The sequence below is a fragment of the Archocentrus centrarchus genome, chromosome 6 (genome assembly GCF_007364275.1).
Source record: "Archocentrus centrarchus isolate MPI-CPG fArcCen1 chromosome 6, fArcCen1, whole genome shotgun sequence".
Classification (NCBI taxonomy): domain Eukaryota; kingdom Metazoa; phylum Chordata; class Actinopteri; order Cichliformes; family Cichlidae; genus Archocentrus; species Archocentrus centrarchus.
The window spans coordinates 24,193,154-24,219,492 of NC_044351.1; the positions used below are offsets into that span (position 1 = coordinate 24,193,154).

The 26,339-nt window shown below is 40.3% G+C and overlaps 1 protein-coding gene across 2 annotated transcripts; it reads right to left on the bottom strand.

Moving 5' to 3' along the window:
• Window positions 1-1,500: 1,500 nt before the first annotated feature.
• On the bottom strand, window positions 1,501-26,235 carry polr3b (polymerase (RNA) III (DNA directed) polypeptide B). 2 transcript variants are annotated; one of them, XM_030731378.1, is made up of 28 exons: window positions 26,055-26,230; window positions 25,733-25,765; window positions 24,820-24,876; window positions 24,663-24,727; window positions 24,477-24,552; window positions 24,009-24,109; window positions 23,638-23,729; window positions 23,380-23,497; window positions 22,443-22,551; window positions 21,595-21,717; window positions 16,033-16,149; window positions 15,811-15,945; window positions 14,532-14,693; window positions 13,260-13,460; window positions 12,774-12,936; window positions 11,186-11,339; window positions 10,852-10,926; window positions 10,465-10,563; window positions 10,231-10,358; window positions 9,006-9,215; window positions 8,732-8,890; window positions 6,560-6,677; window positions 6,265-6,407; window positions 4,166-4,269; window positions 2,820-2,986; window positions 2,297-2,410; window positions 2,030-2,203; window positions 1,501-1,836 (listed from the first exon to the last, which is right to left on the bottom strand). In XM_030731378.1, exons 1-28 carry the CDS (start codon window positions 26,124-26,126, stop codon window positions 1,707-1,709), a joined length of 3,399 nt encoding a protein of 1,132 aa, XP_030587238.1. In that variant the 5' UTR covers window positions 26,127-26,230; the 3' UTR covers window positions 1,501-1,706. The 2 variants fall into 2 exon arrangements, 1 of the variants encoding a protein (XP_030587238.1); XR_004020090.1 differs by lacking the exons at window positions 1,501-1,836; window positions 2,030-2,203 and having other exon boundaries at window positions 4,120-4,269; window positions 26,055-26,235.
• Between the last annotated feature and the right edge of the window lie 104 nt (window positions 26,236-26,339).

The window sequence follows — 26,339 nt, forward strand, 5'->3', positions numbered from 1 at the left end:
CAGAGTGGGTTGGCTCATTTCAGTCTTTATTGTTTAAAACTGCTTAATTTTATTTTTTATCAGTTTCAGTGTTAGCTTTCAAGGCAATATTTAGAGAAAGGTATTGCACAAAACGTTTTGAAAGCAGTCTCACAGTCTTGTAGACATCCAAAGTCTCAATAAATATATCCATCAAGGCCTCATCAGCAAGTTGGGTTAATAAATTTCACCAAATTAATACTAAACTTAAGAAAGTTTCCTCTGTATTTGCTTTATTTTAGTTTGCCAAGCTCACAAAACTGTTTCAATTAAGTTAAATTTTTTTCCACATCTAATATTAGTTTTTAGTTTTGTTTTATTTAACTATAATAACCTTGATAATTTGTGAGCAGGTTCGTGCACATCACTCTTGAATGAGTTAATTTTTCATGTGCTGCCTGGTGTTGCTTCCAGTGATGAGAAAATGACATCCCATGCCCGCTGACACATTGAACAGCACACACAAACTTTTTCTGAACAGTTTGTGGACTAAATCGCTGTATTTCCGAGGGAAAGAAAAAAACATAATTGTGTGACACTCAGAGGAAGAAAGGAAAGGAGAGCAAGGTGAGCAATTATTTTCAAAGGCAGCACTTTAAAACAGGTGACATTTTATAAACTGGAACTGTAAATCTTACACGTAATCTCCTAATTTTGTTTATATTTTTGTGAAACTCCTTGATAGTTTAGTGCAAGCCACACTGGTTAATTTGCAGTGATTGGACTGGCTACACCTAGACCACTGTTAATAGGTTACATCAAAGATAGCAGACATCAGTTTATATTTAAGGTGATGATGCTGATTAGACTGACTCACTGAATTCTACCTTTTACGCTAGGCTTTATAGTATCTAGGGGTTGGAAATCAGCCATATATATAGCACACATAACATCTGCTTACATCTTATTGAATTCAGGTGGTTAAATCCACAGAGAGCAGTGAATATCAGAGTAGCAGCACAGGTCAGCTGTTCACAGTCTGTACACAAAGAAAAATCTACTGGGGCTCACAAAACAAATTATTATTTGACTCATTTCCAAGGGATTCTTTTCGCCATGTTGCACTGCTACACCTGACCTACGAGCTCCCCCACCTGCCAAATCCCACTTTAACCCCTGCTTAACATTTATTAGACAGCAGAGAAGCAGACAAGTAAAGGAGAGGAAAGTGTCAGATGTATTGCCCTCAGCTGAACCATGGAGGTTTGAGCTTAAACACAAGGCCAGCTGGATGTCCAAAAGATCAGGTGTAAAAATACGTTTTAGGACAAGGAATTTAAAACCAGTGACTTCCTGGAGAGTCGGGAAATGCTTTTAAATCTGTCAGCATAAATATGAAGAATACAACCTAAGAAAAAAAAAAGTTTTTGCTCATGTCATTGTTTAGTTTTCTATTTTGATATTGGTAATTTAAGAAATAAAAGTATACAACATACAGCAGCTGACTGCAAAAATCATCTTATTTATTATGTACACAAAAAGAGAAAGAATCAGCATTAAAAAAAAAACAAAAAAAAAAACAGGAAAAACAAACGTCACATTTTAAAGACCAAGAAAAATGTCTAAAGATTCCTGTTTTAGCCTCTTTCTTTTCCCTCTTTTAAAGCTCAGAATAACGCCCACAAATTAACTTAGACCTTTGACTCTGAACCTTTCACTCACACAGACCGTTTCTGTCCCTGTCCTGCTCACTCATTGTAGCGCGACAGTTTGAGTCGAGGGATGATGTTCATGGACTGCAGCTCCTGGAAAAGCAGCTTGCAGGCATATGGGATACGCAGGGAGGAAACGTGGCAGGATGACTTACAGTAGTGACACCTGAAAGACAGAAATAGACCAGATGATTATGGAATGCTTGGATTACACAGATACCAAGATTTTTTTCCAGTTTAATCACTGTGCAAACTAAAATAATTCACTTCTTTCAGTACATATTAATGTGCACTGGGTTATATGTAACAGTAACATGTTTTTTAAGCAGAAACACCTTCTGATAGCTTGTACAGCTTACCACCCAGAGTATCCCAACAGGCCACACTGCCCACACACGTCCACTTCGAAGGCATCGCTGGAGATCATGAGGCGCTCCAGAAGCAACATACTCGCTCCGTAGCCAATCAGACAGTCACGTTCCATCTCACCGAGACGCAGACCTCCATCTCTGGAGCGACCCTCTGTAGGCTGCCTGTTACCAGGAGAGGCAGATTCAGGAAATATGAAGAAATTAGTTTCATAGTTATGGTCACTAATCCAGTCTTAATGTCACCAGTGACTTTACCTGGTGAGAACGGCTCTGGGCCCTCGGGCTCTGGCGTGCATCTTGTCAAGAACCATGTGCTTTAGTTTCTGGTAATACACGGGTCCAAAGTAGATATAAGCCTCTAGAGGTTCTCTGTGGTAAACATAGAGGTCAAACACATCAGGCTAACATCCATAACAGAAAAATGTAACTAAAAATCATGACATAAAAATCAATCATTTTTTGTAATTTACAAAAAAAAAAGAAAAAAAAAAAGGGGGGGGGGGGGGGGGGGGTTTAAACTGAAAATTTGCATTTTTTTTAGCTGGTCCACAAATTTAAATAATAAAATATTAAAGATTAATGATGACAACTGTGCTTAATGTGTTAACACAATCTTTTAAACGGAAAGAAAAAAAAAATCATGTTTACAGTCTGGACAGGCACTAACAAAGACACTGTGAGCATTTCTATTTTGGCTTTATGAACACATTCAAGGAACTCTTTAAGAACTAAAACTGTACATTAACTAAACTGAACTAAAACAGCGTAAATTAAGTACCCAGTGATTCCTGAGGTGACGTAGTCTTTGCCCTGGTAGTTGTATCCGTAACGGATGAGATCCTCACACACATCCTTCACCTTGCTGCCTCCGAAGGCCGTGCCATAGTGAAAGCGCCCATCCAGGACCCCTGCCTTCCCAGCCAGCAGTTCGATCAGCTTTCCCACCTGATGAAGTTCAGAAAAAGAACAGCAGCTCTGTTCAGAACACAAATCTTTGGTGCTTTACATCTTCTCCTGGCACTAAATGTCTATATTAAGGGTGAGATTCAATTACACATGTACTCCTCGGGGTTGGTGACAGCAGTCTAAAGATGACTGAGTTCAACAATTCCACTAAGATCAGACTCATGGGACCCCTGACCCCGTCACACAAAGGGAAACACCTACTCCCATATCACTCCCAGTCCACAGAAACATCCTCCTGAGCCAAGCATTTCTGAGTCTTTTCCATGGAAACCAGAGCAAGCAGCAGTAAAGATCATTCAGGTTTTTACAGTGTATGAATCAGAGCCAAGTCTCATGTCATTCACATTCATCACCATCCTACAATTCACATGTACTGGCCCACGTTTGATAAAACTTCCACACACACCGCTACAGGCGGCAGCCTCACTGGCAGCCGTCTCCGCAGCAACAAATATCTGTTTGTGAACAGTGAGATTGCTGCTTAACGGCGTCAATGGACGTGTGCTCTGGAAGCCAATGATAACCCAGAGAGAAGAGGAGCAGGGATAATGAGGGTTTTGTCACAGGAGAGCCGACACAAACTTATGAAGAGCGACAGTCACAGCGTCTGAGGTGATTCAGACTTAAGTCGCACCAAAAAGCCCCCCATAAAACAAAAACAAAAGCAGGTCCTCCATTAGACATCAAATAAACAGCTTTTCACAGCTTTTTCAAAATCTATCTTCCCTGATAAATGTTACACACAACATCAAAGCAGAAATGACAAAGCCATTCATAATTAATGGCCCTAAAAATAATCTGCAACTATTTTCTTTGTGGTTTAATCATTTGAATCATTAAAATTGTTAATATAAACTATAAATTCTACCTCCAGTAAATGTATTTATCAGGCTTTTGAGATTTTTCTGATTGATTATTTTCAGATTCATTCAATTTATTAACTTATAGATAAAATAATCACTAGCCGGGCCACCCGTGATGCTGTCGCATGCACTTCACACTAAGTTTTATTGTATTTTGTTTTTCCTCTTTGGTTTCTTTGGGAGAAAACACTTTAAGGACAAAACAAGAGAAAATTAGTTATCAAGAAAACACTTGGCAGATGAATTTACAGTAAAAAGTGATAGTTTGTTGTTCCACAGCTCTGAAGTGTCGCACCGTCATTCTGGAGGGATATCCGTGAGGGTTCATGATGATATCTGGACAGATGCCCGTGTCACAGAACGGCATGTCCTCCTGTGGGACGATGAGGCCACAGACACCTGAAACACACACGCACAAAGAAAATAAATAAAAATCAATGCACACATCTGGTAAAGATGCTTCCCATATGTGAGGATCTGAGGCTGTGCTTTAATTTCAGAGCAATGTTAAGACATCAGTTTGGCCTAACAGAAAGTGTAATGGGCATTTTATTACATTTTGGATTCAAAATGTTTGTTCAAATTTTTTAAAATTAATATAAATTTTAAAAATAAGCTGCAGTTTAAATGTGAATCAAAAAAGAAAAAATCTGACTTTCTGACCTAACCAACAGCACCAGTTCAGCAAACTTCTAGGAACTTTGAGTGTTTGTGCTGGGGGGCTCTGTGTGGACCACTGGCAGAGCTTGACATTTCCATACTCATGTGGACAGACAGGGACCTCTTTTGACTCACATGATGTAGGGGGGGACAAGCACCCGGGTAGCCAGGAGTTTAAGTGTGAGTGCAAATGTTTGCTGAGGGGCCGAAGCACTCTTCCCTGGCCGTGGTAAACAGATTGTAGGCCCATTTGCAAATGAAAAAAAAAAGAAAGAAAAAGGAGTGAAGAGAAGGAGAGCAGGAAGTGGAGAAAGGTGCTTAGCTGGACAGGGAGACCGGGATTACACACCCATGACTTTCAGTTCAAATCAGAGGAAGTGGAGGGGATCAACTGGAGAGGAGAAAACGAACCAGTGCACGTGGGAAAAATTCCCTATTAGCTGACCAGTCAGCAACGCAGTTGACTGCTGATGCCTTACAGGATGTTGCAACAGGATGTTGACTGGGAACAAGTGCAGTGATTACCAGGAAAGTCATCCAACGGCAGGAAGAAGGAGAAAAGCAAAGAGAAAAGGCGAGTAAGGCAGAGCCAGAAGAAACTATAAAGAGAAAAAAGGCACTAAGAAAAAGGCTGAATATCAGGTCAAAAGTATTGCAAAAGAGGAGTATGAGGAGGAAGAAAGAAGTGGAAAATGGTGGAAAGAACCAGAGGTACACTACCAACAGCAGACATCTTTGGGTGTTGTTTGTTTTGTGTGAAAGTAAATGATAAAAGAGGCATGAAATCAGCAGAGAAAGGCAAGACAACAGCAAGGGTCCAGAGCCCTCCATCACAGCTCATACAGCTCCACATTGGCGGCTCACACAATAGGCCCCTACTACTGACAGCCCCTCCGCCGCCTCCCCCACCTACACAGCTGTGTATGTGTGTGTGACCAGTAAATAATTAACTTATTCTGCTCTGCTGACCAGGACTTATGAGAGCAGTAATGAGAAGCTAGGAGATCCATCACTGGAGCCAAATACACTTCTAATTAAACACTTTTATATATTGATGAAGAAATAATTTGTTCCTTTCAAAATATTTATCAAACAAGAAAAAAAGAATTGTTTCTACAAGCGGACAGACAACCACACTGAAGCAAAAATGGAGGTTTAAAAGCTTTATGTTGCTCTCTGATTAAACCGAGCTCCTCATCAGTTGCACATCTGGGTGTCTCCATCCACAACTCCTCCAGCTAACCCCACAGTGACCCCTCTCCTCGTCACTATCTGAGACAGAAGACATTGTCCCATCGTGAGCTGACCGCCCAGTGCCCACCGTGTTAATGAAGAGAGTAAATTATGCATGGCGCCAGTTAGCTTTTTGATTAAAACATCATACGAGCCCTCTATAGGGGAGGTGCTGCAAAACAATGGAGGCTGTAAACACTTTTTTCCCCCAGTAGCAGCAGAATACTGCTGGGGTGTAATAAATTTGCATAGTCTGGCACAGGACAAAGAGCCAATTAATTGAAAAGAGCTCTTGAAAGATGAGAACAGGGGGGCAGTGACAGAGCAGCAGCTACTGGGACTTGACTCAACAAATGCTCCAGCATGGTGAAAGATTTTCCTTTTTTGTCCAGGCGTTTACAAATGTCTCGCAACAGGTTGAAAACCCTGACCCTCTGTACCCTCTCTCCAGCTTTCTGTGTGCTCTGGTCTCACAGAAAGTGACAGTGATGGGTTTGGCACCTTTCTGTCCGTGTCGACTGCTGAATTTGTCGCCTATCTCTGGTCTCCTGGTTTGCCTCAGGAGAATCTTGATGAGGAAAGCGTCTTCAGCATTGGACGAGATCATGACCTTCTCAATGTACGAGTCTGTCGACCCCTTATAGCTGAAAACAAAAAGAATAACAAACATGAGATAATTCTGACTTGCTGAGTCCTGTTTTTGTTCACCTACATGGATAGAAAAGCTGAACAAATAGTTCCACAGTGAGGCGACACAAAGTGATGTGTGTGGGCGTGGTGCTGGGAGCTGACTCACCTGATGGGCACCTCTCTGTACTGGGGCTGGCCTGGCTGGGTACTGCCCTCCAGTGGTGTCTGTGTGACGGTTGGCATAGATTTGTTCACCAGCACCTGCTTGTTCTCCACTCTTTCACCTGAGCCATACAAGACACATCAAACAGTATAAGACTGGCTGGCATACATGCATTCAAGGCTATTAAGTGTCCTTTTAAATGTGCTAATGTCAAATATTTTATTTATTTATCCATCCATACATCTTCTGCCCCTTATCCAGGTAAAGGTTGTGAACTTTTACTTATCCCAGACCAAAAAAACAACAACTTTGTTTTCAAACCCGGATCAAGAAATGTGGACTTTACCTTTCCCCGTATTTATTTTAAATTAAACCTACAACGCCTGTAAAAGGATTTTTCTTTGTCTTTACAACACTTAAACCTTCCCCTTCAGTGATGCTATAAAGACCAACATTTCAGTCCACCTACAAAAGCTGCTACTCTTGGCTCCCTCCTAATGATGGATGTTGTTGCACAAACCATAAACTGTATATGAAAGATGGAAACAAGCTCCCTGATGTCACCTATGGTTTGTGGACTCCTCCGCCATCATGATGCTTTGAAACTAAATGTGATGAATGAAGGGTGGCTCTGACTGTGAAACTGGGAAAATTACATGCTCATTAGAGCCCGACAAATACAGGATTATTAAGACCATTTGTGATTTAAAAAAATCAGACAAATATGATTTGTTTCTCTCGTCTCTTCTTTACTTGTGTGTGTGCGCATAAATTATTAGCCGATAATATCAGCTGGCCAATATATCAGTCAGGCTCTAATGCTCACTTTTTGATTAGCTCGTTTTTTTTTTTTTTTTTTTTTAAAGCATAATTTTACAAAATTAAATTAATATGTGGCATTCAGTAAAATGAAAAACTATCGATACGCATCAAGAAAGTGTTTAGTGAGGTCATGGGATTAGAGAGCCCAATACTGTTTTCTTACAGATCTTTGTACCCCTGGACTTCTTTTTACTATCACAGGAGTCACCCTCTGGTGGCCATTGTGGGAATATGAAATGTTTAAGGCATGAATACTAGCTTCACATTTCAGATCCAGAGGTTAAATCCATCTTTATTAAATGTTACAATTTTCCCAAAACTGCACAAATTTACAGGATCTTCTCTCACTTAAACTGAAAATAAAGTGCTCTTCTACAGGAAAGAGGTGCAAATAATTAACTCAAAATTAGTTGCTATACATCCTCATTTACCTGACTTATTTTACCCTACCAAAGCAAGTGCAACAAATTTATATAGTAAAACAAATGGCAGGTACTTGCATCATTTTTCAGTATGTTTATAAATTTACTAGATAAAAAGACATAATCCTTTTTCTCTTTTTCACTTGTCTCCATAACTTACTTATACCTGCCTTGATCCTTTGCTCATATTGAAGCTCAAAATGAAGCTGCTGGCTTGTGGCTGGCTATGAGCGCTGGATAGCTTTAGCCATTTTTTCTTTGTTAGCTTCTTTAAAAAAAATCCATGTTCAGCTCAGTGAAGGTGATTTAGGTGCCTGGTTAGGTGTGTTGTTATGACTGTTTTTGGTTTACTTTGGTAAATTTGCGTCTTTACTCACAGTTAAGAACTCGCTAATAGCCACAGTGCGTGTATGAGCAGCTATACGTGTTGTGCATGGGCCGGCTCAGATCCAGAGATGCGAGAGGCTGACTGGCTGAGAACACTGACAAATTATTATGATGGACGACAAATTTTCTACTGTTCCAATTGATGAAACAAATATGTAAATATTTAAAAAGTGATGTGTGTCAGTGAAAAACGGAGTCATGATAAAGAAAGGTTGGTGCTCTTTCACTGCAATATTATTATTAGTCTGTACTAGACTAAGACTCCAGGTCAGCAGTTATAAATTCTACTAGCATCCTATCAAATCAAACATTTATCTCATATTACACTTTGACTGATTGGTCAATATTCCCAACATGTTTCAACAGGAAATTCATCACATTAAAGAATCTCATGTGGCCTTAAATATTGTGAAATGGGCTTCACTACCCTCTGAGTGAAAAGTAACTCTTGACCACTACTAATTATGCACATTTACTGGCACTGAAGACACTGTTAAGGAGCAGCAAACCATGCTGGGTTTCCTCCAGTCCTCCTGGTACTCACCAGGGGAGCAGATCCCGTCAGCATCCAGGATGCTGTGCCTCCAGATGGGTTTTCGCGTGGCAGCATCCAGCACGGGGCCCATTACTTTGTCAAAAGTCTGATTGGTATAACGCCGTAGTGTGCATTTTGCATTTTTGTAGACGAGGCACCGTCCAAATCCTGGAAGCAAACATATTTACTGTTGAAGATTAGACTTTATATCTTCTACCCTGATATTGGGTAGCATAAAAAGACTTTAAGATTAGAAATTCTTCAAGCTGGACAGATCTCACACCTCTGTCCAGTGAGGCTTTGTTGAGGACCAGAGCGTCCTCGATGTCATAGCCACTGTAGCTCATCACAGCCACGGTAGCATTCTGACCGGCCGGCAGCTTCTCAAAATCAATCAGCTCGATAGTTTTTGTTTTTACCATCGGCCTCTGAGGATACGCCAGCAGGTACATCAGAGTATCGATACGGTTTCTCTGATTGTAGCCGATAGTCCCTGGAGAGAGAAAACATGAATATTGGATTGTAATTAGTAATTTATAATTGTCAATATATACATTTTTAGAAGACTAGAGGCCATTGCTTCCTCCTAGTTAGCCCTCTCTCATGTTATGGCATAAAGTCTGACCTCCTTGGAATCCTCGACATTTGTCAGATGCTATTACTTCACAATCAGGCTATAAGAGTCTGTGATAACAGTGCCGGGCCACACAACCATATTTGCACATGTATAGGGTCTATACAAAAACAGACAAGGAAGAGAATATTAGGCCAAATATAGTTCCAGTCAGTGTTTTTGTAAAGACTGGGGGGGAAGAGGAGGAAGGGATGGATGGAGGTAAAGTGGAGGGGTGGGGGCGACTGCAGTACTTACGAATGTTAGCATGGCCGTTTGGGGAAGTTCTGGTTACCAAGGAGCTCTGGGTGCACACTCAGTGGTCTTTTGCAGCTGAGCACACTGACCCCCCGAGCACAGCCAGAGCAGACACAATGAATTGCTAATGACACTCTGGGTGACTGGCAGGGAAAGGGCCTCTGCACACACAGCACAAAAGAGAACCTACGCAAGCGCCCCATGTTTGATGTCCATGCTCATACACACACTGACTGACACACACACACACACACACACACACACACACACACACACACACACACACACACACACACACACACACGAGACACTCAATCACACATACAAATGCATTCTGACAAGAAGTGGTGCAGGAGTGGAGTTTTGGGGGAGACGAACCAGCAGGCTGCTTGTATCTATACTGTTTGTTATTCTAATGTCCTTTTGTATGATTTTAACTTGTGCAAATAAAAGTGCAAACTCTGAACCAGCAGATTTAGGAGGCTTAAGAACAGTGTTCAGTCGTTCATGTAAGATTAAATTACTGTAAGAGGCCGTATTTCTGTGTGCACATACAGCTGTGAGGAGGATGTTTGAAAAGGATTTGAGATCCTCATAGTTTATTGACCTGTGTGCTACCTGCTCAGCAAACTCTTACCCATTGCCTGCTTGCCCATAGCACACTGGTATGTGTTCCTGGGTGACTGGTTGTGGTGGGGGTAGGGAATGAGGCCAGCACACACTCCAAGCAGCGTGAAGGGCTCAATCTCCAAGTGTGTTGTGTCTCTAGAGAAATTTAAAAAAAGAAGAAGAGGTGGTAACCCACTATGTTACTTGACATAAACCAGGAGGATCCCATTTATTAATGTCAGTTGTATCACGTGCCACTAACTTGATAATCATGTATTCATAAAGGGCAATCTGACAGTCATTCTCCTCATTGACATCCAGATACTCCACCAGGCCTTCATGCAGGAAATCTTCAAAAGTTCTGAAGTAAAGAAGAAAGTGCCTTAGAAACTATTAAAAAAACTGCTGTTCAGGAAGTTCTTGCATTGTAGTCTGATCACAGAAACACCCTATAAATGTGAGGAAACATGATTCATACAGTATTTTCCACTTTGCACAACACCATCCAGTGAATGTTGTGTTTATTTTTTAACGTAGAAATGATTGTTTATTAGGTTAAAAAACAAACTAACGTGACCAGTGTTATAAAAAGAGTAACTTAAAGAGCTGCTTCTTTAATAGAAGTAATTCTTGGCACTCCTAGCCTCACCTGTATCCCTGAGACAGGTCTTCGATGTGCTTGTTTTTCACCATCGGCACTCCCTTCTTCACTATGATGTATGGCCTGCAGAGGTAAAAAACAAAAACAAAAAAAAACAAAACAAAAAAAAACCACACCATCAACTAAAGAACAACTTTAATCTGCAGAGCTACTTCCTCCCTTTATTTAAAAAAAAAACAAAGCTATGTGAAAGAACATTCTTACAAACACTAAAGAACTGTATGCTAATCAAACACCTTGGTGTATGAAGATATTGTGCTCCATGTGCTCAATGTCCACTTTGTTTTTTTTGTTTTTTTAAATTCTCACTAGATTTCCTCACCTGCAGAGTCGTCCTCCATCAGAAGAGATGTAGACGCAGCGGTCACTCAGGTTTGTGGAGATGGACACAAACTCATTGATGAAACCCGCCCTGCGCATCAGCCTGAAAGTGTTGATCAGCTTCTGATGGTCTCGAATCACTCCAAGAATGTTACCTGTGGAAATAATACAGAGGAGAAGGATGGACATTAAATATTAAAAGATTTTGAAGGTTAAAAGACTGATGTGTTTACACATCTGTGATGCAGACACAAAAACCAGTCTAAAATGTTCTTTTTTTTTTTAACCTACTGATGTTTTCTAAAGTTGCCAAAAACCCAATGTATTTATCTATCTTTATTTTCTATGACTTTTTAATTTTGAAGATGTCAAACTGTTTCCACTCTTTGAATTCTTGTGATTTAGCAATAATGCAAATGCACATGTTAAGCTGTGTAAATGCTTTAACGTCTGATTAAAAAACTCCACTAGGTTCAACACTGATCGAGTGTAGGTAAAATTTCACTGGCTGACTGACCAGATCGCAACCATAGGCATGTGTGGCTGTGCTGAGCAAAGCACGGGGTTTTTCCCCTCATAGCCAATATATTTGCTGGACCCGAGCATAACAGTGCACTGTTTATTGCAATTTATGCATCAGAAAGAGACAGTCAGGTTGTTCTTGATTGCGTCATTGCTTTGCCGTTTGCGTGCGCAGCCGGGATTCTTGGTCTGTGTCTTTGGCCGGCTGTTCCCATTTTAAACAAACGTGATGTTCTGCGTCACGTTTGTTTTATTATCCATTAATCTTTCAGTTGTTTTTTCAGTCATTTTATTTGTAAAATTAAAAAAAAAAAAAAGTAAACTGTATAGCAATGTCCCAGAGCACAATAAACACCTTTAAGTTATTCACCATCTGTCTAAAGTGTATCGATGATCTGTTTACCATCATATAACACAGGGAACATCAGCACATTTGATATCTTAGAGTCTAAAACAGGAAATCTGTGGTGTTTAAAGAAAAAAAAAATGCCACAACAAATTATTAAACTGATTTCGGTTGGAAATTCTGACTTTAAATGCAAAGAAAGAGCGAAGCAGGCTGCTCTGTTCTGCAGTGTATTCTGGAGACAACTGAGCTCACACTGCCTGCAGGGGTGTGTTCATATTAAGTCTGACAGACAAATGACTGGAGAACAGAGGAGACACTGTGCTCTGCCTCTGTGTGAGGGCACATTTGCACTGAACACACTCTGAAGGTCTTTGACACCTGCTGCTACCAACTAATTAAATGGTATGGCAGCTAATATAATTTGACAGTTATCAGTGGCAAGACAAACATATACAGTAATTAAGGGGCCAAGTTTTGACTCAAGAATAATACCTACTGCTGTCATGAAATGAAGGAATTATCACCCTCACTGTGCAAAATGCAAAATTACCTTCTGTAAACTAAACAGAATATTTTCTCCCTCATGTTCATAAGCAATGTATTCAAAACAGGCAGGATTAAGACATTCTTTTCAAGCGATCTAAGGCAAAAGCCTCCGGTGTTAATTCTCTCTGTGTTTGTTTATTAATTAGGCTTTACTGGTGCGGAGGAGGTTTACCATTGAGGAAGACAAGGAATACGCTCGGGTAGGAGAGCTCCTCTCCACACAGCAGGTTGACATCTTCCACCCCAAGGTTAAAGGCCAGCTTGATGATGGGACCGTCCTCCATGTCGGTGGTGATGTGGGTCATCAGAGCCAAGTTCTTCACCAGACCGCAGGCCTACAAATCCACATATATAATCCGATGTTATCCCCATGGAAACAGGTAAGAATACAGAAACGTGAGTCTTTGTAAGCATCTCACTGTCAATAACTTCCCCTCTAATCCTTGTTTAGTGGTAGTACATCGTCTAACCACCATTGGGAGTGTTATAACATGAGAATAACTCATGAAAATAACAGATAATCTGTTGCTCCTGGTTCCTATATTTAGTGGTACATGTGCCACAGTATATTAGTCTTTCTGCATAGATATATCCAACTGAGATTTATTCAACTCTGTGTAACCTCCTGGGTCATCAGGTGTGACTGTGGCAAACTTACCTCTCCCTCAGGGGTGTCAGATGGACAGAGCATTCCCCACTGTGACGGCTGCAGGGAGCGTGGTCCGCTGACCTTCCTCGTCTTCTCAAACTGGGAGGAGATCCTTGTCATCATGCCAAGAGCTGAAATATAGGAGAGACGAGACAGCACCTGGGTGACACCCTGCCGGTCCATCTTAAATCTCTTTAGAGACCAGTTACCCTGTGGAGGAAAACAACAATGCATTCACAATTGTTTGCATATTACATGAATATGAAAAATGTATTGTCTGTTAAAACATTTTCATGACTAAAAAGCATCCAAAATTTAAAATTAGTATACTAATTAGACTTAAAGTAAGTGGCCTAGTGATTTCAACTATTCATGAGATTTCATTATTAAATTACTACTTAACCCGCACAGTGTTGGAACGACAAACAGCTAGGTAACATTAGAAAAATTAATGCAATGATTCTAAATTAATAAAGAGGCATTTCTGATCACACTGGTTCAAATTCTGACAGTGCAACGATTTTAGTCTTATTATCAAATATCAGCGATATCAATGAAATATCAATGATACATGAATAGACCAAACTTATCAAGCCCCTTGAGATGCATCAGCTCACTCATGGGGGTCCCTAAACACAAACTGTTATTAGAAACAGTCACTCCTGCTGGTTTATGTGTATTTTGGCGCATTTAGCACTTCAAGATGAGTGCCCTCTGGTTCTGTTGTATTTCAGAGAAGGCAGATATCTCTACAGCTATCCAATACTGGTGCGGTCCTCCACAACAGTCCCAGTGGCCCCATGTGGCCCACTGATCTAGATGGATAAATAGCAATACAGACCAGAGGAAAAATATGCATAATTTTAAGATAAACTGCCCCTCAGCACAAAAGTTTAACTGTGACTTGATAAAGAAATGTACTGTGATAGAAAATAAAAACTTGTGTTAAACCTACCAATCTATTTGCAAAATATTCTCTAGCAGAACAGGTATGTAAATGTCAATTTCAAAGACTCTGCATAACTTACATTTTTAAGTAAATACACTAAGTAAAAGGAAAGTTTGGAAAAAAGTAACTGCTTTTTCATCCCTTTCTGAGCAATCCAGAGATGTTAAGATAGTGCTAAGTCACAGAGCAATGAGAGAATCAGTGCTCAGCCTTCAGCAGGCCAGATGTTTGTTTGTATAGGAAGTTGTTGCAGACTCAACGTGGGGAGGCGTGCCTTCTATTCAGTTATTCAGTCACATTTTCTTTACGTTTACCGTCTTTGACTTGCTCACCGTGGATATGGCATTGACCATGCCATTGGTGATTTGATCCTGGCGCATGTGCTTGACCACATCAAACTGCGCTGCTCTCTGCTTGGGGATGATCTGGTCTGCGATTTTCTTCAATTCAGCGTTAAACTTCTTAAAGAGATCTTCAAACAGCAGAGACAGGAGCTAGTGGGGGAAAAAAGGCAGACATTTTTTTAAATGAAATTATTCACATCAAACCTCCAAACTCGATGTGAAGTTTCTCAGGTCTCCTGACACACCTTCATCAGTTCATGTGCATCTATTGTCAGATGTATAACCAGATGTGCCAGCTTACAAGTAAGCTCGGTCCCTCTCCTCTTCTCCCTGGCCTACAAGGAGGCAACCTCTCTCACAACCCCCACCCACCCTGTGCATTAGCATACATCAAAACAAACAGGCAGCGCTGCTTGAAATTAATAAAGAAATTAAGCTTCCATTGCGCAGCCAGGCCAATTAGTTGAATGTCAGGGAACCATAATTGGAGAGTGAGGAGATTGCTGGCGTTGTTAGTGTGTAAGCCCCCTATTGAAAGAGGGCTCTGTGCCCCCCCCCCCTTCCCCCAATCCCTCCATCTCCTGCTCCTTATACAGAGCAGGTTGGGGGGGGGGGGGGGGGGAATTAAAGGCCTTAAGACAGCAGTAATTACATTATCAGAGCTGGGCCTGCGGATTAGCTCAATCGCTCCAGTCAAGGCAGCATTTCTATTGTCACGGTGCTGAAAAATCCCCATGCTTCCACAGCCTTGGGATTTTGGTGCCACCGCATATCTCTCTCCTGACAAAGCCAGGCTGAAATACTGGGGAGGGGGTTCAAAAACAAAACAGGGAAAAACAAAGCTGAGAGAAAATAATGAGTCTTATTAAAAGAAGGTGGCAGGAACAAAGGTGCAGGTGAGAGATCAGGGCTGGAGCCGGCGCTGTCCTCTGGTGCAGCGCTGTGATCCCTTCATACTGAAGCATGCAAGTTATTGGTGTATTTGTGTTCATATGTTATTAATAAGCATCAAGCATGTTTTGTTTTGTAGTGGCTTTATGAATAAAGAAAAGGCAGTAAACACCTTTCAGCTCACAAACATGAATAAAATGAGTAAAAAAAACAAAACAGTCCAATGGGATGCCTTTAAAGTCTGAATTGACCTCTGTTTAGTTTCCTGTTGATTAGTTTACAGCTAATGTTAAATTTAAAAAACCCCAACCGAATGAAGGATTAAATAAAGGCAGTGCATTAAAATCTCAAGGATGACAGGTGCACCGAAGCTTACCTGTCCAGCCAGTTCAAGACGTTTGTTGCCATAGTAATCTCTGTCGTCCACCTTGTTGTCTCCTTGAGCCAGGATCACCCTCCGTACCATCACAGCCAGGTAAATGCACTTAGCCCGAAAGTTAAACTCTTTCACCTGAAGACAAATTTCACAATCTTTACATTTTGTGGAGTAAAATTTGAGTGAGTGTGAGTTATCATGAGAAGCATTTCGTTTGCATACAGGCACATGTGTGAGAATGAGAGACGCTAACAGCTCTCTGGCCTCTTCCATCTTTGTTTTCTTGGGGCCTCCCCACATCCGCTGTCTACGCACTTTATTCCCGAGATACCTCAGAGCCTGAAACAGAGCAGCCAAACAATAGCATTTAATTCCTTTGTTTGGGGAATGTAAATATTTTCCAAAAACTTTATTCATCTCATTTTTAAAAAGATATAACCTAAAATAACCCAATCTCATGGATAATTCAAAGTATGAAAGCCTTGATACACATTCACCACCTCCTGCCTTTAAAAGTAGACCATTTTCAAATTGAAAGCATTAGTATTTCAGTGTTGCCAAAAAAAAAAAAAAAAAAAAAAAAAAAAGCATCCATAGAAATGAATATATTCAATTTTGTGATCCAACAGCACCCTAAACCTATCAAAAAAACAAAGAAAAATAATACAATACATAAGTATTTACTTCATTAAGTACAGCTTGTTAGCACCAAGTAGACACTCTTTTTTTTTTTTTCCTTCAGAGCTGTCTTTCTTAATGGCACAGATTCAACAAGGTGCTGAAACACTCCTCAGAGATTCTGGTCCATACTGACAAGATAGCATCACACAGTTGCAGCAGATTTGTCAACTGCACATCCATGATGCAAATCTCCAGTTCTACCACATCCCAAAGGCATGTATGAGAACACTGAACTCATTATGTTCAAGAAACTAGATTAATCTTTGAGATGATTTGAGGTTTGTGACATGGCATGTTATCCTGCTGAAAGCAGCCGTCAGAAGATGGGTACACTGTGGTCATAATGGGATGGACATGGTCAGCAACAATACTCAGGTAGGCTGTGGTGTTTAAACAATTTTCGGTTGGTACTAACGGGCCAAATTCTGCCAAGAATATCACCCACACTATTACACCACCTGCACACCAGCCTGACTGCTGACACCAGACAGGATGGATCCATGCTTTCATGTTTACAGTAAATTCTGACCCCTATTTAACATTTTTGCCTCAGTTTCCTGTTCTTAGCTAAGAGGAGAGGCACCTGGTATGGTCTTCTGCTGCTCTTGCCCATCTGCTTGAAGGTTCAAAGTTTGGCAGAATCAAAGATGCTCTTCTGCTTACCTTGGTTTTAACAAGTGGTTATTTGAGTTACTCTTGCTTTCCTCTCAGTTCAAAGCAATCTGGCTGTTCTCCTCTGACCTCTGGCATTTCCACCCAGAGAACTGCTGCTCACTAAATATTTTCACTTTTTTGCTCCATCCTCTGTAAACCCTAGAGATGTTTGTGCTGGAAAACCCCAGTAGATCAGCAGTTTGTGAAATACTTCTATCCCGCTGTCTAGCACCAATAACCATACCACACTCAAAGTCATTTAAATCACTTTTCTTTCCCATTCTGACGCTCAGCTTGACATTCTGCAGGTCGTTTTGACTATGTCTACATGCCTAAATGGATTGAATTGCTACCATGTGATTGGCTGAATTGAATAATTGCGTTAACGAGCAGTTGAACAGGCACACCTAATAAAAGGGACCGTTGAGTGCACATATAGAGGGAAAAATAAGTATTTGATACACTGATGATTTTGCAAGTTTTCCCACCTACAAAGAATGGAGAGGTCTGTAATTTTTATCATAGGTACACTTCAACTGTGTGAGACAGAATCTAAAAATAAAATCCAGAAGATTACATTGTATGATTTTTAAATAATTATTTACATTTATTGCATGAAATAAGTATCTGATCACCAACCAGCAAGAATTCTGGGTCTCATAGACTTGTTAGTTTTTCTTTAAGAAGCCTTCCTATTCTGGACTAATTACCTGTATTAATTGCACTTGTTTGAACTCGTTACCTGTATAAAAGACACCCGTCCACACACTCAATCACACTCTAACCTCTCCACCATGCCCAAGACCAGTGAGCTGTCTAAGGACACCAAGGCCAAAATTGTAGACCTGCACAAGGCTGGGATAGGATACAGGACAATAGGCATGCAGCTTGGTGAGAAAGCAACAACTATTAGCGCAATTATTAGAAAATGGAAGAAACACAAGATGACTGTCAGTCTTCCTCAGTCTGCTGAGAAAGGTCAGGAATCAGCCCAGAACTATACAGGGGGACCTGGTCAATGATCTGAAGAGAGCTGGGACCACAGTCTCAAAGATGGCCCTTAGTAACACACTATGCCTCACAGATAAAAATCCTGCAGGGCATGCAAGGTCCCCCTGCTCACGCCATCTCCAGGCCTGTCTGAAGTTCGCCAGTGAGCATCTGGATGATCCAAAGGAGGCATGGGAGAAGGGTACGTGGTGAGATGAGACCAAAATAGAGCTTTTTGGTATCAACTTCGCTTGCTGTGTTTGGAGGCAGAAGAAGGATGAGTACAACCCCAAGAACACTGTCCCAACCATGAAGCATAGGGGTATAAACATCATACTTTGGGGGTGCTTTTCTGCAAAGGGGACAGTACGACTACACTGTATTGAAGGATGGATGGATGGGATCGTGTATCGCGAGATTTTGACCAACAACCTCCTTCCCTCAGTAAGAGCATTGAAGATGGGTCATGCTGGAAGACCCAGCATGACCCAAAACACACAGCCAGGGCAACTAATGAGTGGCTCCGTAAGAAGCATTTCAAGGTCCTGGAGTGGCTTAGCCAGTCTCCAAACCTGAACCCAACAGAAAATCTTTGGAGGGAGCTGAAACTCAGTGTTGCAAAGTGACAGACCTGAAACCTGAAAGATCTGGAGAAGATCTGTATGGAGGAGTGGGCCAAAATCCTTGCTGCAGTATGTGCAAACCTGGTCAGGAACTACAGGAAATGTCTGACCTTTGTAATTGCAAACAAAGTTTTCTGTACCAAATATTAAGTTCTGTTTTTCTATTGCACCAAATACATATTTCATGCAAGAAAATAAAAATTGATTATTTAATAATCATACAATGTGATTTTCTGGATTTTTAGATTCTCTCACAGTTGAAATGTAACTACGATAAAAATTACAGACCTCTACATTCTTTGTAGGTGGGAAAACTTGCAAAATCTGCAGTGTATCAAATAATTATTTTCCCCACTGTAAGTTAATGCATCACTATGCCACTAGCAAAGGGAGGAGTGTCAATCAGACCAAAAAAGAACCCTGGGTACCAGTTCATTTGCAAGGGCATGTAAGCTTTTTCCCCACCAACAAAATGTTCAAAAACTCAATGCATCGACAGCATAAACCAATTAAATACAGTCTGAAGGAGACACAACACTATGTAAAATTATCAACATACTGAATTTTCTAGAGCGAGTTGAAAAACGTGTGTATCAGACTCAAATGGCATAATATGCACACCACCCACTCACCTGAGTCAGCGCCCAGCTGAAGCCTTCAACAGAATTATAGCAAAGGTCAAAGGTTAAGTTGGACCACCCAACTTGCCCTTGAAAGCGCATAAAACTAAAATATTTTCACTTTCATTTGCTTTAAGGAAACAGTTAAAAAAAAATTGTTTAATTTCAAGAAATAAAAAAAAAAAAATCTAATGTAATCACCTGTCTTCAGAGTCACAAAAAACAAGAAAAAAAAAAAAAGATGACAGTCAAATTTGGTTTGGCCAGATTACTTATCATAATCTGATAACAATGTTTCTTAAGCCTTATCTGCCTTTAATTATATAGATTTAGGCCTCATTGTGCACAATACAATGACCCAATGAATACCATGAAAAGACATCACGGAGGCTGGCAGACAGAGGAACACGAGAGCTGTGGCGACCGGTTGCTAGGTAGCAAATATGGCCTCATCAATGCATCAGCGGTTCCTCTAACAACATAATCTTTATGAAAAACAAATTGGCCGATTGCATTCATCTGTAGATGTCAAAGAAAACACGTGGGCCTCATGAAAACCCCATGAAAAGCATTACTTAACTGGCTGGTAAGACAAAACCTTCGTCATCTGATCACACAGACAAAGAAAATACCTTCTGTCAGCAGACAGCCAATAGAAACAGAAACAAAATCCTGCTCTACAGATGCATGCAGCTAATGGGCACACATTAAAGCTGCCTCATAAATCACATTGATTATTATATCCCGTTTTCTTTTCTTTTGCCTTGTAAATTAGGATTTTAATTTGCTTTGAACAGCAGTTTGGATTTTGTTTGTGTGTGATTTTAATGCGTTACATCCTTAGATATTATCTTTCTTCCTCAGAGTTGCTTGGTAAGATCCCTGAATTGGGGGTGGGGTCACGGGGCTTATTTCCAAATAAAAACATTACAAAAATCAATTGATTTAAAAAAACCCAAAACAAAACAAAAAAAAAAAAACAAGCTGAGGTGTTGAGAGGGTTACGTGACCTCCTGAGTTTTGCTGTTCAATGATTTAAGAATCCAATTAGTGACCTTTGGAGGTGCTAGCAGAGACAGTCTCTGTGTTAAGCTAAGCCTTCACACTTCTTGTACAAACATGAGAGAGGCATTAGTGCTCCTATAACTCTCAGCAAGAAGGTGAAGTTTCCAGTCCAGTGGGATAAACACTTGCGAGAACTCAAACTGGATCCTGACCGGGATCATTTTAAACTCAAAAAACACAAACAGTTTTTCAAGTGAGATCAGGCTTGTATTCATGCATTGCCTGCTGCTTATTGCTTTATTTTGCTCCTTTGAGCTTTAGTTTGTGCTTTATATTGCTCCCTTTCTAGGTTTTTTATGAGTTAGGGTTGTCATGCTGAACACAGGAACATAACTTACACTTCTACACAATCGCTGTTGGGCCTAGGATTTATCCTGTGCAACTGGCTGATGCTGCTGCCAGCTTTATACCTGAGTGTAGTGTGCCCGTGTTGCCGTGTAATTTGGCCGCCAAAACACTAGCTGGTGGTGGTGTTTCTCCTGCCAAGTTGATCTATTCTTTTCCACTCAAATAGGGAAAAAAAAAAGGCCCCAAAAGAGGAAGTAGCTGAAAATATTTAGGAGTCACAGTCTTTGCAGGCTGCATTGATTCAACGACGATTTAGACACAAATAAAATTCTGTATATGCAATATTTTACTAGAGAAAATCTGTGACATCTGAGATCTTATATTGAGGCTATGATTATCACGCAGAAGTATACATCCCCTATGGGTGGCTATGTAGTTTCAGAAGGAAACTAAAAGTTGTATTAATTTGTGAAGATTATCTTCTGAACACAAGTTAAATATCATAAACTAATAAAACTTGAAAAATAAAAATTATATGTTTCAAGTTCTAAAACCTTGCGGTCTGAAACATGCAAACATCTGCTCCACAACACAAAGATTCAATATCTCCACTACAAGTTCAGAAAACCTTCAGCTTATTTCTCAGGCTTTAATCACTCCTTCAGTTCTCTTTAAAGTGAACTAAATATGAACATGTTATAAATGATTTTCCTGATTATAAATGCATCATTTTTGGAAATCACAATTAAAGATCATTAAAGCTGCTGCCTAAAGCTGACTCCATGAGACTAAACTGACCTGTGTGTTTGTTTAAGCTCGAAATAACATCACCCCGCTCTGGCTCTCTTTGACCAATGAAGTACCTGAGTCTGTGTGAAGATTTGAGCCTTCTGGCACTCCTCCAGGCTCGGGGCAAAGCTGGCCATGACGTTCTCCTCTGTACCGATCATCTGCACTATCTCTTGGTCACTCTCTACACCCATCCCCTGTGTGGATGACACATAAAGACATGTGAACTGAGAAGAGGGACAAATGTTTGTGCATGTTAAAAAATAAGAATTTAGATAAAGGCTTTATAAGGAATAAAGCAGTATGAGAGACAGGGAGTGTTTACACGGAGGGGTGAGGTAAAGTAGGAGTCATAATGTTGCCTGACATTTGCTTATGGAAATGTGAAGCGGTGGGAAGCGATTTGAGGTTGCCTCTGCAGCCGCTGCCAAACAGGGAGAACCGGGGAAGATGTTACTTGGCAAACACAAGTGCAGCACAAACACAGCGAGCATGCAGACTCCGTCAGTCAGTGGATAATGACACTTCACACTCATAAGGTAACATGTTTGAAGAGGTTTGTCCTCAGAGGGGGAAAGGAGTTCATGATACCAGCTATCAACTTACATTTTCATTCAACGGTAAAGCAAGAAATTCAATGGGCTGAACAACTACCAGAACTACTGGCCTAAAACTATACACTAACTTGTATGAAAACCCACACAAAATACCAATACACTACATGCATGAGTAATTTAAGCTTTAAAATATTTCAGAGCTGGAGCAAAAACACAGAGAGAAACTTTGGAAAAAAACACACAGGTCTTTGCTTCAGGCTCAAGGTAATAACATCATGAACAACTTCATCTACAACCATTCACCTGTGTTATAGCACCACCTACTGGACTTATTTGAGCAGACGCTTAAAAAAAAAAATCTCTACCTTGAATATGATTGCGATGGGGGCGTCCTCTGACAGTGTGTTGTGCCTCAGGTAGAATCGGCCTTGTTTAACAATAATATTAGTTCTGCTTTTCTTTTCATGAGTGGAGCTGGAATTAAAAAAAAAAAAAGTGAAGACAGGAGAGTGAACACGAGTGTAATAAGGTTCATACTGAAATAAAAAGGAGCATTCAGGAGAATTATTCATTGAGAACATGGTACCTTCTAGAAAAATTGAAAGAAGAACAAACCTCAACTGTTAAGAGCAGCTCACTACTCTATATCAACACAACACAATTGAAAAGTGAGTGTTTAGTACTGTCGCTATTGACGGTTGTATGGTTTGAAGCCCATTCATGAACTGGGGCCTTTTGCATGTTCTCTTTGTATCTGATGTCCTTTCAGGGTATTCTGGCTTCCTCTCACCGCCCAAAGACACGTATGTTAGGCTAACTGGTAATCATAAATTGCTCCTAGTTGTGAATGTGAGTGTAAACGACTGTCTCTCTGTTGAACTGGCAACCTGTCCAGGGCATACCCCTCCTCTCACCCTATGACAGCTAGAAGCTAGAAATTTTGCATAATTCCAAATAAGAAGTGTATCTTTCCCCTGGAATTTCTTCAGACAAATCTGTCATGGTCAGGTGAGAAGTTTTTGTTTTAGATTTGATTAACTCAGACCAAATGACCCACAAGTACATCAGAGTATCTAGTTTAAGAAAATAAACACCCCACAGGTCTCAAACTAGCAGCTTCATTTTATGAATGAACAAAAACACCAGTCACAACCAGCCAAGGCAGAGTTGCAAAAAATAAATAAATAAATAAAAGCCAATAGAAGGAAAACATTAGCATGGTCAAAACAAGACAGCAACAAGTCAATAAGTGACTTCTAAGTGACATCTGACCAGCTGCTAATGAAAATGCTGTCTCAGTACCTGGTAACTGAGGCTCCAACTGCACCCTTCCTGTCCTGCTCCACAATGATTCGGTTCTTGGACAGCTGTTCTTGGATCAGAATGACCTTCTCCTGACCTTTTACAATGAAATAACCCCCTGTGTAAAAAAAAAAAAAAAAAGAGATAAAAAGGGGGCATGGTTCAATTAAACCAGAGAACCCAAAAGTAAGTTTTTTCCTGAATTATTTTTAGAGAGTGTTGAAGCAGGTTTAAAATGACCGTATTGTGATTACGTGCCTGGATCCAGAGGACATTCGTTGAGTTTTGAAAACTCCATGGGCGTCTTTCCCGTGAGAACACAGTTCGAGCTTTTCAGCATGATGGGCATCCTGACAAAGCAGAGTTACCAATGTTAATAAAGTATGAATGTTACTAATACTTAATACATTATGAAGAAAAAAAAGAAGTGCAAGTGACCAAAGAAAGTCAGTTTATTGACAAATTTAGATTAAATCACAAGAGCTTACTTAAAAAGGGAAAAGATCATTTTTTTGGCACTTGTTGGCTTACCGAATTTTGCTGGAGAGGTTTTAAATTTGTAGATTAGTAATAAAGTAGGTCTGCAGTGTGGGACAGGAAAAAACAAAACAAAAAAACAAAACAGTTACCTGCCAATGGGCAGTGCATTGCGAATGATCCTCTGACTGCCGCGGGTGTACTCTATGTCCACTGTGATGGGTGCTGAGTAGGTCATATCTCTGAGGCGACACTGTGGAAACAACATGATGAGACACTTGTCTGCAAATCTGTTTTAAGACACAACAGGCTCTCAGCTGAAGCTCAACTTCTATAAAAGTAACAAAAGTAAAGGCATTTTATCACATATAATTACCAAATACCTCTATGAAGCTAAAAGATAATTGATTCTAGAGATGCAGTGGTTAATGACTGGTTAATGCTCACACTGTATTTAATGTGTGATTATCTGTCAAAAGCCCAGAGCTAGTAAATTTGCAATGATATAAAACAGATAAAAAAAAAAAAAAAAATCAAGTTTTGTTGAACTACAGTGAACAACAGTTCATATTTAACACCAAAAACTTGCTATTGTTCTTCTTTACACAGACTAAACTCACCTCATGGGGAGAGACCGGTCTGGTCACATTGAAGCTTTCTTCAACGTCTGGCATGCCGACGTAGATATTGAGGTATCTGTGAATAAAAACATTCCTGTTTTTCTGTCTTTTAAAACCAAAATATGAGTTGCTGTGTACGTCTGCAGTGTTTAAAGGTAGGGATGGACGATGCAAACAGCAACTTACTTGAGGTACCACATCGGATCAGCATCACTTGTGATTTTCTCATTTGCTTTCATGATTTTTTTTATCTAAAAGCATAACAAATGAGACATTAATAATGAAATCTGAATGTAAATTGAAAAGCAGTAATAAACAGACGCGCTTGTGCAGAGTGTTTTACCTCCACATTAATGAAATAGTTGAATGAGTCGATGTGTTGCTTTACCAGACCTTTCACCTGTAATATACAATGAGATTACCACAAAAAACACAGTATGTCATGTATGAGCTGAATGTTATTACTCAATAAATCAATGTCTTCACACAGACAGCTCACTCACTGTTCTATTATTAAACAGGAGGATAGTTTGATAACTGGCGACAGACAAAAAAAAATTAATTTGATGAAGCACTGTTATTTAAATTTTACCAGGGCAAAAGCAAGATATACTGTATACAGGGTATATTAGGTCATTACAGGATTTTTTTTTAGTCAGTTAGTGGATGTTCTTAATTTATTGGGGAACTTGTATGAAAATGCCCTCCTGCTAGAAAATATACATTACAATATACGCTCACCAGCCACTTTATGAGGTGCACCCAATCAGCTGCCTATCTTCAGATGGATGTCACAAAGCTCAAACCATCTCAAGCTGGTTTCCTGAACATGACAATGAGTTTACTGTACTCAAATGGCCTCCACACCAGATTGCAATCCAACAGAGCACCTCTGGGATGTGGTGGAGCTGGAGATTCACATCATGGATGTACAGCAGACAAATCTGCAGCAACTGTGTGATGCTGTCAAAATCTCTGAAGAACGTTTCCAGCACCTTGTTGAATCTATGCCAATGAGGAATTAAGACAGCTCTGAAGGCAAAAGAAGGTCCGACCTGAAACTAGCAAGGTGTACCTAATAAAGTGGCGGGTGAGTGTACTGAACAATTATGCAATTTGAACACTACAAGACAAAATGATTCTAAGATCAGCTCCACTTTAACAGCTTTTTACTGCATCACGACGAGTTTCCCTCTACTTTAAATATCAGGAAGAATTCACATTTAATAAACGTGGGGGGCGGTGTGTCCTGTTACCTTCAGAAAGGCTGGTAACAACTTCCATTTTTCCTGTTAAAGAGGGGAAAAACAAATAAAAAAGACGTCCGATTTTACTTTATAAAGCAGTCAAAACTTTTCGCACTGGGCATCTCTTTATGATGCAGCTCCAATTTAAACACCAAAAACTGCAAAAAACTAAAACAAAAAACAGTGATTATTCCTGTCAGTAACAACAAATTGAGACACAAATGTCCCCTTTGCTCTCTATCTGCAGCTCTCTGAATGCTAACAGCCTCCACGCTAGCCTCTTTCTGCTCGTGCTGCCACACTTTCTGTCCTTTCCGGTCTTCATACTCACAGCTACGGTGTTTACGGGAGCCACCAGCTCCTGAGGTGTCATGTCGCTAAACTCTCCACCCAGGACCTCCATGGTTTACTCCACCGCTAAACAGCAAACGCATGAAAATTTGTTCAAATTGTCCGTTGTTATGCTGCAAGAGTGACTTCTCTGCGCATCACTCTAAAACGTCCGTGCTGCCGGAACCAAAGAAAGCATTCCGGTTAGCTGTGTGGCAGCATTAGATCGACATAAAGAAAATCACATAATGTCGTGAAATTAGTTAATTGTTGAGTAATAATAAAG

What these genes read in the sequence shown, in the direction of transcription:
- polr3b (XM_030731378.1), bottom strand. Translation starts at nt 26,126, where the DNA reads ATGGAGGTCCTGGGTGGAGAGTTTAGCGACATGACACCTCAGGAGCTG. An exon ending in GACCGGTCTCTCCCCATGAG is followed by an intron (nt 24,110 to 24,476) that starts GTGAGTTTAGTC and finishes TTGTTTCCACAG; the next exon opens with TGTCGCCTCAGAGATATGAC. An exon ending in TGGTCAATGCCATATCCACG is followed by an intron (nt 13,461 to 14,531) that starts GTGAGCAAGTCA and finishes TTTCCTCCACAG; the next exon opens with GGTAACTGGTCTCTAAAGAG.